This window comes from Lolium perenne, chromosome 4 (genome assembly GCF_019359855.2).
Source record: "Lolium perenne isolate Kyuss_39 chromosome 4, Kyuss_2.0, whole genome shotgun sequence".
Taxonomy (NCBI): domain Eukaryota; kingdom Viridiplantae; phylum Streptophyta; class Magnoliopsida; order Poales; family Poaceae; genus Lolium; species Lolium perenne.
In genome coordinates, this window is record NC_067247.2 from 48171835 (window position 1) to 48185606 (window position 13772).

Below are 13772 nucleotides of genomic sequence, written 5' to 3' on the forward strand. Positions count from 1 at the left end.
CTCACACTACAAGATTCGATGATAATCCCGGAGGCTATATCATAGACTCTATAAGTGTGAGATTCGGCACCGTAACCAACAAATATACCCCCTCCAAAGCTTTAGGAGCGAATTTAGATAAACGAACTCCTTTGATTTTGTAGAAACACTTACACCCGAAAACTTTGAAGTATGAGATATTAGGCTTGTTCCCGGTGAGTATTTCATATGGAGTCTTGTTCAATCCCTTGCGGAGATAGAGCCGGTTAGAAGAGTGGCAAGCGGTGGAGATGGCTTCGGCCCAAAAATTATAGCGGGATTTATACTCCGCCATCATAGATCTTGCCATATCCATAAGAGTCCGGTTCTTCCTCTCCGCAACACCATTTTGTTGAGGGGTGTAAGCAGCGGAATATTGATGACGAATCCCCTCATCACTAAGAAAATCATTGAGTGTATAGTTCTTGAACTCGGAGCCGTTGTCACTTCTTATTTCCATAATGAGGAGGTTGTGTTGGCGTTGCACCTCGGTAGCAAAGTCAATGAATATTTGTTGAGTCTCATCTTTCGTCTTGAGAAAGTAGACCCAAGTGTATCTTGAGTAGTCATCAACAATCACCAAGCAATGTTTCTTCGCACCAAGACTTGCATGAGTAACGGGACCAAAAAGATCCACATGAAGGAGCTCCAAGATCCTCTTGGAAGAGATAATGGTCTTGCTTGGATGCGGAGAGTCATGCATTTTTCCTTCAACATAAGCCCTACAAACACGATCTTTGGCAAAAGATACACTTTCCATTAGTCCCACAATATGGTTCCCCTTGTGAAGACTTTGCAAAGTTCTCATGTTGACATGGGCCAAGCGGCGATGCCACAACCAACCCACATCCGCCTTTCCGAATAGGCACATCGCATTTGAAGTGGTGGTCCCCGAAAAGTCCACCACATACAAATTGTGTTCGCGATACCCAACGAAAGCGACTTTTAGAGTCTTGCTCCACAAGAGGACCACAATATCATTATCAATAAAGACGGCAAAACCCATCTTGCCAAGGGCGGAAACGGAAAGTAAATTGTAACCAAGGGTTTTGACAAGCATGACATCCACAAGCGTAATGTTGTGTGCAACCACAACCTTGCCAAAACCCAATACCTCGGATGTAGAATTATCGCCAAAGGAGACGGTGATGTTGTTTATGTTAGGCCTCAACTCCTTGACGAGGTTCTTGCCGCCGGTCATATGACTTGTACATCCACTATCAAGTACCCATTTTGAACCTCCGGCGGCATAGTCCTACATGAGATCAATTCTTGGATTTAGGTACCCATTTCGCAATGGGTCCTCTTTTGTTAGCAACAAGGGTCTTTGGGACTCAAATAGACCAAGCAACATAACCATCATATGGGCCAACATATTTAGCATAAAAATCACCATAATAATCTTTAAATAAAACATAGTGAGGGTTAGTAATTCCCGCATCATCATCATTTATGGTTTTGCCCTTGGAGGCTTCACCATTAGTGATGGCTTTCTTCTTCTCTTGTGCGGGCTTGGCCTTTTGCTTGTTTGCCTTCTTTGCCTTGGCATTATAACCAAGGCCCTCCTTCCCATTGTTTGATCTTTGCTTACTCAAAAGATCATCCAAGGAAAGTTTACTTTGGGGAGAGGAGGCCTTAGCAAGTTCATCCTTCAACCTAGCATTTTCCTCAATAATGTTTGCATGATCACATGAAGAAGTAGAGGTGCTAGGTATGTCATATGAAGCGAGCCTAATTTGAAGTTGCTCATAAGACTTGGAGAGGAGAGAGTATTCACTCTTCAAGGCTTTGTGTGCCTTGTCTAGATCATCTAGATCTCTCACAAGTTTCTCATGATCAACACCAAATTTGGCCTTTTCCTTTGAAAGCACTTTAGACTTAGCTCTAGCAAGATCTCTAGCTTTAGTGAGCTTGTTAATTTTATCTTGAGGATCTCCAAGATTTTCTAACCTCTCTTCAAGAGAAGCTATGGTTTCTTGACTTTCCTCAAGAACATTTCTAAGAACATGTAATTCAAGAGAGTCTTCTCTCTCTATTTGGCATTTTTTCTCAAGAGTACCATTTAGTTGAGCCATACGAACCATGAGATTTGAAACATGCTTTTTAGTATTACCTTGTAGGTTAAGAATGAAATCATCAAACTCAAGCATTTCTTGTTTCACTTTTAGACTAGCAAGATCAACCCCTAGATCATTTGAAATGTTAGGCGTAGAGGGGTTAGGGGATGATACCTCGGAGGATTTAGCCATGAGGCAACTTTCTTCCTCCACATGAATGACCTCATTGGGGAATTCACTTGGTGATGAAGAGTTAGTGGAGAGGGAGGCAAGAGCGACCAATCCATTAGAGGTTGCATCTTCTTCATCATCAACATCATAATCTCCGGAGGTATATTCTTCTTGAGTTGATAGCACAATAGATGTGTCCAAGGAGGAGCTTGCCATGAAGCAATGTGCATTCTTGATATGAGGATTTTCATTGGGGGATTCAAAGAGAGATGAAGAGGGAATGTTGGTGGTGACAATGGCGGCCACTTCCTTTGAGCTTTCTTCATCTTCATCATCACTAGAGCTTTCAACTTCATCGGAAGAATATTCTTCCCTAGTCACTAGCACAACTTTTGAGGGCCTCTTGCCCTTCTTGGTCTTGTTGTTGTAGAACTTCTTCTTGGGGGCTTTTGAATATTTGCCCTTTGAGTCTTTGCTCTTGTCCTTGGGAATGAGCCTTCCACTATGATTCTCCCTATTCTCATAGGGGCACTCCGCAATGAAATGGCGCTTGTCATCACAATTGTAGCAAGATCTTGTCCTTGGGCCCGAACTTGTGAACCCCCTTGAGTTGTTTCTCTTGATGTTGTCTTCCTTGGCCTTGGATGGGTCAACCCAAAAAGAGTTAGCATGGAATGCCATGTGATCATGGTAGTGGTGTTCCAAGTCTTCCGGATAGTACATACTCCAAGATGCCCTATAAGATTCTTGAGGGATCACTTCTTCAACGGAGTTGACCGCCAAGGCAAGGTTGGACCCTTTTGTCATCCCAAGAGCTCGATTGCGAGAATCATGAGAGTTTTGCTCAAGCACCTTGATAGCTTGCATCTCGTGCACGACTTGTTGAGAAGTGAGAGAGGGATAGCATTCTCTACCGACAAGAGTCTTGACGTCAATGGGTACAAACGGCATCATGCATTCAATGTACTTCTCCTTGATCCAAGAGTCATTGATGTGGGTGGCACCAATAAGCCGAAAGGCATCGGCAACGGTGAGAAGTCTTCCATACATGACTTCATGATCTTCATCCGGTAGCCTCATGAATCCTTCGGCTTTATTCCGAAGAGCATTATACTTGTTCCTTCTCGTGCTCTCACTTCCAATGCAACTAGCGTCCAAACCATCCCAAGCTTCCTTGGTAGTGGTGTAGTTCCGAACACGAGACAAATCTTTTGTCCCCACACTAGTTTGAATCATGTGCAAGGCGGTGTTGTTGAGTTGACTATCAACCGCTTCTCTTCTAGTCAACTTGTCGGGGTTGTAGGGCTTGAAACCATCCACGATGATTCTCCAAAGTTCATTGGAGGCACTGCAAACATGAGAGCGAAACTCAAATTGCCAAGTATCGAAATTATCAACGGAGAACTTAGGTGGGTCGCCCCGAATGTTCATATGAGGATGGGGAACCGGAATATCGGGAGATAGAAAAGGTGGAGCCACTCGATTGTAGCTCTCCCCTCCATTAGTTGAGTTATCACCATCCACGGGTTTGGTAGATGAGGGTAATGCCGAAGCACCTCCCTCTTCTAACACACCCGTGTCCTTTACCTCTACGACGGGAGCCCTAGGAAGGACCGGAGTCAAAAGCTCAGAAATCATCTTTCTCATGCTTTCCATTTGAGCTTCCATGGAGGACCTCAACGAATTGATGTCATCCATGGTGACCATCTTAGCGGCCTCTTCCGCAGGCCCATCGTCCGGCATACTCTTAGGCGGTTAAGCCCGAAATAAGAGCCGAGGCTCTGATACCAATTGAAAGGATCGTATGCCGCACCTAGAGGGGGGGGTGGTGCTAACCAATTTTTAGTTCTTTTTCAATTTAGGCTTGACACAAAGGTAAATTCTCTAGATATGCAACTAAGTGAATTTACCTATATGACAAGATAAGCAACTAAGCAAGATATAGCTACACAATATAAGAGATAGAATAGGATAGAGGTAACCGAGAGTGGAGCACGCGATGACACGGAGATGATTCCCGTAGTTCCCTTCCTTTGCAAGAAGGTACGTCTACGTTTGGAGGAGTGTGGTTGCTACGAAAGCCAAACCAACAGCCACGAAGGCTTCACTCAGATCTCCTGTGAGCAACGCCACGAAGGCCTAGCCCACTTCCACTAAGGGATTTCCTCGAGGCGGAAACCGGGCCTTTACAAGGTTCTTGGGGCATACATCCAAAACCGAATTGGAGGCTCCCAAATCTGTTACAACACAACAATCAACAACAATACATCAACACAAATCAACTAGGGAACCAAATAGGAACACTAGCATGAGATCCCTCAAACAAATGAGGGGGAAATGAAAAACGCTTCGGTGAGGATGTAGATCGGTGTCTTCTCCTTCGAATCTCCAAAGATCAAGAGCTTTGGTTGGGGGAGGAAGGAGATCTTGCAAATCTTGTGTTCTTGAGGTGGCCCTAATGGTGGTGAAGCTTGGCAAATATTTCTTGCAATGATTGAGCAAAGGAGGAAGGAAGAAGAAGAGGGGTATAAATACCCCTCCCAAAATCCAGCCGTTGAGCCTTCCGGGGGGCCGGATAATCCGGTCTAAGTAAGGGCCGGATAATCCCCCCCCCCCCCGGAAAATCCGGCCTCAGGGACAAAACTGGGTAAATATCCGGCCAAATGTCCGACCCCTGTCCAGAGCTGCTTTTCTTCTGGTCCTTAGCCGATTTCGAGGGGGCCAGATATTCTTGAAATATCTGGCCCGGATAATCCGGCCCTGGGACAAATCTGGGCAAATATCCGGGCAAATGTCCGGCCCCTATCCAGAGGCATACTGAGCCGCACTTCCTCAAGTCCTTAGCCGAAAAACTGGGGCCGGATATTTTGGAAATATCCGGCCCGGATTATCCGGCCTGATGATCTTTTTGCTGCTTCTTTTTGACAGAACTGACCATATCCAACACACAAACAAATGTTTCTATATAATCCCTGTACCACTTAAACAAACATTAGTGTATCACATACATTGACATCAAACACACAAAACATAATATGAGAGATGTTCTTTCATCTGCTCCCACATAATCTCGCACTCGTGAGCTGTTTTTTGGATCTCCGTCCGCTGTGACAAACATAGCATACACAATTTAAGCGAGCGCATGGCAATCTAGATGATGTACTAGTTAGTGAGAGAATCCATTACCACGAAGTTCAGCTCGGAAGCAATAGAAGTCGATCTCCCTCTGCGAGCAAAGGTGTCGTGCTGGCTTTGCGCAACCTCATCGAACTCGATGGGGTCGTCCAAGATGTCCTCAGCATACGCGTGCTTCACTAACTCAATACGCGTGTTTTCATGGAACCACTCGAGGTAGTTGTTGAAAGCGGCCAAGTCGTGAGGCACAATCTCCACAGGGCCAGCATTCCGTGTCGCTTCTAAACAGTGTAGGAACGTTGCGACGTGGCCGCTATGATGAACTGGCCAATTTGTGATCTTCCTATGCCGCTGCCTATCAAGCCTGCAAGAATGAAGAAGTTAGATTGTACCTCTTCTATCAAGAATCTTCCATCGCATGATTCCAGAAGTTTACCTATGAAGCTCCTTGTCCGTGTCTTGCCACTGAGGTGGGCACTCCTGATACAGCCCAAACTGTCTCATCACTCTGTGCGGCTGGTGGTGTTCAACAAGCCACATGCATATGAACGGGAGAAGACCGGTAGGCTGGATGTGCTCCGTATACCTCTCGTCGTACGGTATATCCACTGTGCCATGGTAACGAATGTTCAAAGGGTGAAGATCTGTTGTCCTCTCCGTCATATGAACAGCCCGGTGATCCCTGTCATACTCTTGATCCAGGAGCCACACCATCCTACATGTTTACACAAATACAACATATTATGAGCAACACATACATGAGAATATATCCAAATAAGCCATCACAAATACATACATATACATTCATATCTAGGGATAGAACACCATATGAGTTATTCCTTCACATACACATTCATGAAATTTGATGCCTAGGGTTCCTCCACAAATCTAGGATACATACATATCTAGGGTTCCTACACATACACATTCAACACTTACATACCCATTTCAACACATACATAGCCATTTCAAATCTAGTTTCCATGTCTAGGGTTCATGTACAAATCTAGCAAAATTTAACATCTATGTTTCCAACAAATCTATGGTTCAAACATATGCATACAATGAGGCTATCAATTTCAATACATACACATCAATATAGATTCCAACAACCAACATTTCCAATCTAGCCAAAACGGGTAAATCGAATTAAACCGGAGCAAATCTTGGATGAATCGAAGGGGAACGAAGGGGAATACCTTGAGGATTGTATGGGGATGGATTTGGCCGGCCAGATCTGTCCAATCCGTGGAGGATTTGGTGGGGGGCGGAGGAGAGGCGGCCGGCGGCGGCAGTTGAAGGAGAGAAACAGAGAGAGAAATAAGAGAAAGAGAGGGTCGGGCTGGGGGCGGGCGCGAGCGCCACACTTAAGTGGATGTGTGGCGCCCGTGGCATCGGCGCCGCACCTCACAGTGTGGCGCCGATGCCACGGGCGCCACACATAGAGGCTCGCCAAAACGGCTAAGTCCCAGACGTCCGGAGCCCCTAGATGTTTTCGACCGAAAACTTGATATAAGTTGGCATGTGTGGCGCCGATGGGAGGGGCGCCACACATGCTGCCACGTCGGATCGGCGCATCAGCTCAGCGTCGAGGGCGCCGCGTCGGCTGGGTGTGTGGCGCCACACTGGCATGTGTGGCGCCGATAGGAGGGGCGCCACACAAAAGGGTTAGATGGGTGAAATAGTTTCGCCGGAGGGTTTTCTTTCATTTTTGGGTTATTTTTGTGCAAATCGCCCCTTTTATATATTATCTAAAAAAAGGAAGTCCTTAAACCTGTCCGAGATCCCATCCGGTAGTCGAGCGCACCCACGAGGCCACGACCAAGCACACGCACCCACGCAGGCACGCAGCAATGGGCGTCGTCTCGGCGGTGGCGGACGCGGTGGTCGTCCTCTTCTCCCTCACCATCGTGGTGGCGGCCCCGCTGATCGACGGGCAGTCCCTCCTCCCGCACACCCTCTACCCGGCGCCGCTGCGGGACCTCAAGCGCTGGTACGCCGCCGAGTTCGGCGACTACCTCATGGCCCAGCCGCCGGCCTTCCTCCGCGGCCTCTTCTGGCTCGAGCTCGCCTTCCTCTGGCCACTCGCCGTCGCCACCCTCTACGGCGTCCTCGCCAGGCGCCGCTGGGCCGCCACCACCTCCCTCATGGCCGGCGTCACCACCCTCACCTCCATGGTAACTCAATCTTCCGCGCTCTTCTCCGTGATCTGACACGGCCTCTGCTTCGGATCTCTGAGACGCAGAGGCCAACTCCACGGATCCATCGACGCGTGGCTCCTGGCGCGATGATAAATTCAGAAATTCAGGACGAATGAAATGAAATACACGGAGTACGTAGTTCTTCAGTCATGACGCTTGTAGTTCGCGCTACTCCATTTCTTCGATTTGATCTGGGCTAAACACCGTCAATTCGAGCTAGTGCAGATATTGCTTTGCCTCTCAGTAGAGCCATTTCTATTTTCTGGATGTATGTTCATGCTTACTTATCGAAAAAAAATGTTCCCTTTATCGAACAAAATATATTCATGCTTACTTGCTCAGTATGAATGTTCTGATCCGGGGCAACGATTGAGTGATGCCGATCCGAAATAAATGAACAACCAGTTTGAACTGTGAAAATTTAATTTCAAACTACATTGGCCGGGTTGCCTTTCCTACTTCACAGTTGAATAGTTTTCAGTGTCATCAACTTCAGTAACTAGTATAACCTATCACTCTCCTGGCGCAATGATAAACGAAATAGTTCTCAAGTTATGATGCTTGTAATTCATGCTAATTCATCCATTCGATGTAATCTGCGTTGAACCACCGTCTCATTTCGAGCTGGTGATTGCTCTGCCTCTCAGTAGAGCCATTTCTAGATGTATGTTCATGCTTATTTATTCAGTAGTATCAATGCTCTGATCCGGTCCAACGATTGATATCGATCCAAAACAATTAAGCAACAAGTTTAAACTTATAAAACTTTATTTGGTTCTACATTGACCGGGTTTCCTTTCCTACTACACAATCCAATAGATTTGCATGTACAGGCTTTTCGGCCTAGCGTATCAATCTTGTGACAGTTAAAACTTTATCCCCTTTCAACGGATTATCTCGATTCATATCTAATAGTGATTGCAACTGTTTCAGTCCGCGATACTTGGTGAACTGCTGGGCTCAGGAAGAGCAACACCGAAGCTGCTTCAGGTGTATGGTCCGTACATTGTGTTTGCAGTGATTGCAATTCTGCGTGGCCTCTGCTCTTGTTCGGCGCCTTCCACCGCTGCATCCAATGCTCAAAAGACAAGGAAGAAGAGGGTCTAGATCAAACATGCTTTTCTGATATTTCAGGAGCCATGTTATAAAAATTCAAGTGACACTTGATGTAAGATGATTTGTTATGAGAAATTTTGTTGAACATTCGTTCCATCCGGCATATACATATCATTCGACCAGGAAAAGACCAACAAGTGGAATGTAGTGTCCTTGCTGTCAGAGTAGAATTTATTCACAGTTTGAAAGGATTATTATACTGAAGTAGTACATCCGTTCTAAGAGAGATACTTATGTAATCAAAGCTCTACAACTTTGACAGTTGATATGGCATATTGATTGTTGGAAAATAATACTGTAGCATTACGTCAGTCATTGAATTATTTATAACTAGTACATGCCGCAGGGTGTGTCTGCGGGATTTGCAAAGGGATGTATTTAGTTCGAATATACAAACATAAGTGTACATAGATAAACTCTTCATTAGTTAGATAACTAGTACAATATAAACTGCAAGATTTGTGAAATGATTATTTATATCTTATTTTCTGAAATTAAGGAAGCTATATGATTCTTTGTTTCTTTTAGATAAAACCTAGCAAAGAAAACATAAAAAAGACGGTAGACAAGAAGAGTTAAATTACCACAAAATACGCGAGTATGCAATAGGAGAGAAAATAATTTATGATGAAGTGGCTTAATATGAGAGAAGCTTTAGATATCAATTAGTAATTCTTAGTGGGGAAATATAGGATACATCAGAAATCATCCAAAAGGAAGTATCAAGTGCAATTGCCAAAGTAAAAATAGATGGTAGTGTACATTATCCACACACAAGTAGTGTACAAGTGCACATATACATGTTACATATACAATATTGTAGCAAATCACAAGGGCAGACCATACTACTGTACTGGACTGGATACTTATTCTGCCGTCTCATAGTGACATATCACATACCAATTGACTCTTAACTGAAAGGAACACTGATGTTACAAGGATGAATACAGCCCCAGACTAACCATAATCTTTGCGGAGCAAGACAGGTAGATGGGATCAGATAGATATACTTCTTTCCTAAAAGCATCACAACCATAATGCTGGCCCCAAGCGATTGGTATTGACAGCATTAAGGCATCACCAGGATAATATGATAGACACAGCGATCTACTGGGCTGACATAATTACAGGCATGGCGGCAAAGATCATCCGAGATGCAAGGATGTGGTAGAATGAAATAAGCTACTGTAAGGATTTCGTGTTGTTTTGAGTTCGAGGTAGTCCATCTTCTAAAGCAACAAGTTTGTGTCATCTGGATCCACAGAGTTGCCAGCTTCATCACCGAGCCCCCCTTCATGGAGTAGGTCCTCCCAGAAATCATCATTCAGCTCCCCACTGGGCCTGCTTCTCAGTTGCCCAGAGCTGCTAGAAGTGGCACCCTGTTGCACTTTGGCTCCCTTCGTCCCGACAGATGAGCTTTCAAGATCGGGTGCAAAGCCATTGACAAACGAATCCACCGGCTCATGCGGCTCAAACATTACCTGTGACCCTTGCTCCAGACTAGAGCCAGTACCTATGCTATCAACAACTTCTGGTCCCTGATCGATGCGGCGCCTTCTCTTGTTAGAGATGGCTTCTTCGAGCTCCTTCCTCATCTCACTCTGGGAGATCAGCTGGCGTATGAACTCAGGATTCTGCATGACTCGTGCCAAGAAGGACATCATCTGCTGCTGCTTCTGCTCAGTTCCTTGCAGCCTCTGTTCCATAGCTTGAAGATTTGACCTTGTGTTCTGTTGCTCCTGCCTGAGCTTCACCACTTCAGCCATCAAGAGCTGCTTGTCCCTTTTCAACTGATCCATTTCCCCATCATATCCAAAGTGCCCCACCTCAAGGTAGGAGGCAAGAGATTGCTGATTTGGAGACCCGTGCGTAGGTTTGCGACGCTTAATATTTTTTAGAAGGTGCCTCTGCCCCCTCAAGAATCCTTCATTTGCAAATTCCCACCTGTCGGGATCTACCTTTCTGAAGCCCTGCCGAAGGCAATAATAACCATATTAGAAACTGGATGGACCATTCAAATTAAACAAGGCAAATAAAATTTCTCCAACAGAAAGTTAATTATTCAAATATTTTTAGATAAACAACAGTGACAAAGAGAGAGGGTGTGGAGAGATGAAACTGTAAGAATATCTCCAATTTACCTCTTTATGACAGGTTTCAGTTCACTTGATACATTTTTCAGTTTGCTGATTTCAGTTCTTCACTTTAATTGTCAACTTTCCTCTTCATCTTCATCCTTTAATATTCTATAAACTGGAAGTTTACTCAGGGCAAAATGAAGCATCAATTGAAAGATTTCTCAAGGCAAACAAATGAATTATGAACTGGAAGATTTTAATCGACTGCACACATGCCCTTAAAGACTTCACAAGGTAAGAGGTGGCATCTAGTCGACTGCACACATGCCTTTAAAGACTTCACAAGGTAATAAAAATTGAACATAGAGGTTAACTTTTTTTTTTGAGAGGGAACATAGAGGTTAACTGACAGCCCAAATCTCCCTATATTAAAATCTCAAGGTTCTCCTAGAATGCAACAACCATCCAGAAAAATCCAACACCCACAAGTTTCTCAGATAAAAGGACAATCCACGGTATTGGCAGTGTTGCTACAGGCAACAGAGACACTAGTATAACAAACTTTCTCTTTCATTTTTTTTTTCCGCCAAATTACGTTAAATGGTACAGAGGTTTCAATTTTTTTCCATCTTCAGTTTGAAAACACGACAATTTTAGACGTTTAGCTTGATTTAAGGTTATCATATGCTTTTAACTTCCAAATTATCAACTAATACTGTAGTTTTGGATTCTACTCAAGAACTTTGAAGCTTTGGTTATTTCGAGGATTTTTCTGAACCACCGTATAAAATGGAAAAAAAAAACACACGAACTATCAGTTGGATTTAAGGATATCATATACTTGTACATTCCAAATTGATATTTCAGAGGATTCTGTGGGTCTAAAATTTTACTGACACAGCTGCAATTTTGGTGGCCTGCACAAAACGAGAACATCACACAGACTACCAAGTATCGACTATCAGTTATTTTCTTCTGAAGACCAAATTAACCATTTAAATAGTTTCAGATAAACAACACTGACAAAGAGAGAGTGTGTGGAGGGATGGAACTGTATCTACTTTACCTCTTTCTGACAGGTTTCAGTTCACTTGATACATTTTTCAATTTGCTGATTTAATTCTTCACTTTATTTTTCAACTTTCCTCTTCATCTCCATCCTTTAATATTGTATGAACTGGAAATTTACTCAAGATAAAGTAAAGCAGACTTGGAAGACTAGGCAAACAAATCAAGTATCAACTAGAAATTTTATCACAAGACGGAGGTGATAGCCTAATTAGAACGTTTGACACCTAATCAGAGAAACAACATCATGAAACCATTGGGTTGGTGACTGCGCACATGCCCCCGAAGACTTAACAGGGTCAAGAAACTTGAACACATAGGTTAACTCATAGCCCAAATCTCCCGAAAAGTAAAAAACTGGTCTTCCAACACCCACAGGATTCTGGGATAAAAGAACAATCCCTGAGTGCCAGCAGTGCTGCTACAGGCAAACACAGGCAGTATTATAACAAACTTTCTCTTTTATTGTTTCTACCTTTTTGGCCAAAATATATACTGATGATAAATTACGCTCGCTGGCTTAGAGGATTTGAATTTTATTCATGTTTATAAAAATTAAAACAAGACTATTTTAGGCTTTTAGCTTGTTTTAAGATTATAATATGCATTTAAAACCCACAATGTAGTCAACTATTTCTGTAGGTTTGGGATTTACTCAAGCTTTGCAACTTGGTTATTTCGAGTATTTATCTGAGCTTCCGCATAAAAAGAAAAACAGCACACAAAGTACCAGCTGGATCTAAGGTTGCGTATGCTGGGATGCTGCAAATTGATATTCAGCTGATTCTGTAGGTTCAAAATTTTAGTCACATGCTTTGGTTTTGATAATTCGCAGATTCTTATGAATCACCGCATGAAACAAAATGGCACACAAACTACCAAGCGTCGAGTATCGTTCTATTGGTTATTTCTTCTTAGGTACCTAGCTGCACATCTCTTGCAGCATCACTTGAGTAAAATCAAAACCCCTTCCGTAAAGATGGATATCTAGGTAGTGCATGTGTAAACTACGAGCACTTCGATGTTATAGGTAGCCAGCAACTTCCGCTGTCAATCACCCCCTACCTATCTTGATCTATCCATCCGTTGCTATTCCCCTGGCCAGCCCTTGAGCTACAGCTGACAAAAGGGTAGCGTGAGGCAAAATTGGATACATGAATTTATTCAGTAATCCCGAGGTGAGGAAATGCTTGGTACTTGTTAGCCATCTTCTGAATGAAAAGGAAGGTAAAGGAATGAAGACCAATTTAACCAGTTGTTCAAGCATACCATAATAAATTCATAATAAGCAAGCTAAGTAATCCAGTTATTCCATTACCAGCAAGGAGGAGGGGAGGGGGCAAGCAGCAAACTTACGTAGGTGTTGAGCTGCCGTACGAAGCTGGAGAAGTTGTTGTGCTTGAAGTAGCGCGGGAGCAGCACGGTGCCGAAGAGGTGCGGGTCCCAGACGACGAAGCTGTTGTTGGTGGCGCTCCAGGACACGACGGCGTCGGTGGTGGGGTCGTCGACCATGTCGTAGGTCTTGGCGAGGAACGGCGTCGGGCCGGCGTGGTCCGCGAGCCCCTCCAGCGGCCTCGGCGCGCCGCTGGCGGTCGCCGAGGAGGGGTGGCCGTTCTCCACCTTCACCGGTTGCATCGCCCGGTGGCTCATCGCAGCGGACGACAGACGGCGTGGGCGTGATCACCCTGAGAGAGAGAGCAGTTGAGAAGGAGGAAGCTGCTTTGGGAATGGAAGGTTCTGGAAGGCCTCGCGATCTTGTGGAAGCGGTGGTGGGGATTATCCTCCTGGATCCGTCAGAGAAGACGGCGACACGTGGCCAGACAGACGCGCACGGGCCCAGTGGGCCGACAGAGGCGTCCAGCGAGACGGGCCGGACGGCCCACGGATCCAACGGGCCCGCGTTTACTTGCACGGCAAACCTTCCACGC

At 44.7% G+C, this 13772-nt stretch overlaps 2 protein-coding genes across 3 annotated transcripts in view; one reads left to right on the forward strand and one right to left on the reverse strand.

Annotated features, from left to right (window-relative positions):
- LOC127292414 (uncharacterized) overlaps positions 1-9028 on the forward strand; it is a 29927-nt gene extending 20899 nt beyond the window's left edge. Inside the window, exons 1-2 of one of the 2 annotated variants that reach the window (XM_051321807.2) lie at positions 7151-7558; positions 8516-9028. In XM_051321807.2, the coding sequence (XP_051177767.1) occupies positions 7235-7558; positions 8516-8689 (498 nt within the window). In that variant the 5' untranslated portion in view covers positions 7151-7234 and the 3' untranslated portion in view covers positions 8690-9028. Of the gene's footprint in view, positions 1-7150; positions 7559-8515 lie in introns of those variants that run through there. The other variant, XM_051321806.1, reaches the window with a different exon arrangement.
- A 411-nt stretch (positions 9029-9439) lies between these two features.
- On the reverse strand, positions 9440-13602 carry LOC127292418 (heat stress transcription factor A-2e). Its single transcript, XM_051321809.2, has 2 exons — positions 13201-13602; positions 9440-10668 (listed from the first exon to the last, which is right to left on the reverse strand). Exons 1-2 carry the CDS (start codon positions 13492-13494, stop codon positions 9928-9930), a joined length of 1035 nt encoding a protein of 344 aa, XP_051177769.1. The 5' UTR covers positions 13495-13602; the 3' UTR covers positions 9440-9927.
- Positions 13603-13772: the final 170 nt, after the last annotated feature.

What these genes read in the sequence shown, in the direction of transcription:
- LOC127292418 (XM_051321809.2), bottom strand. Translation starts at nt 13,494, where the DNA reads ATGAGCCACCGGGCGATGCAACCGGTGAAGGTGGAGAACGGCCACCCC. An exon ending in TACGGCAGCTCAACACCTAC is followed by an intron (nt 10,669 to 13,200) that starts GTAAGTTTGCTG and finishes TGCCTTCGGCAG; the next exon opens with GGCTTCAGAAAGGTAGATCC.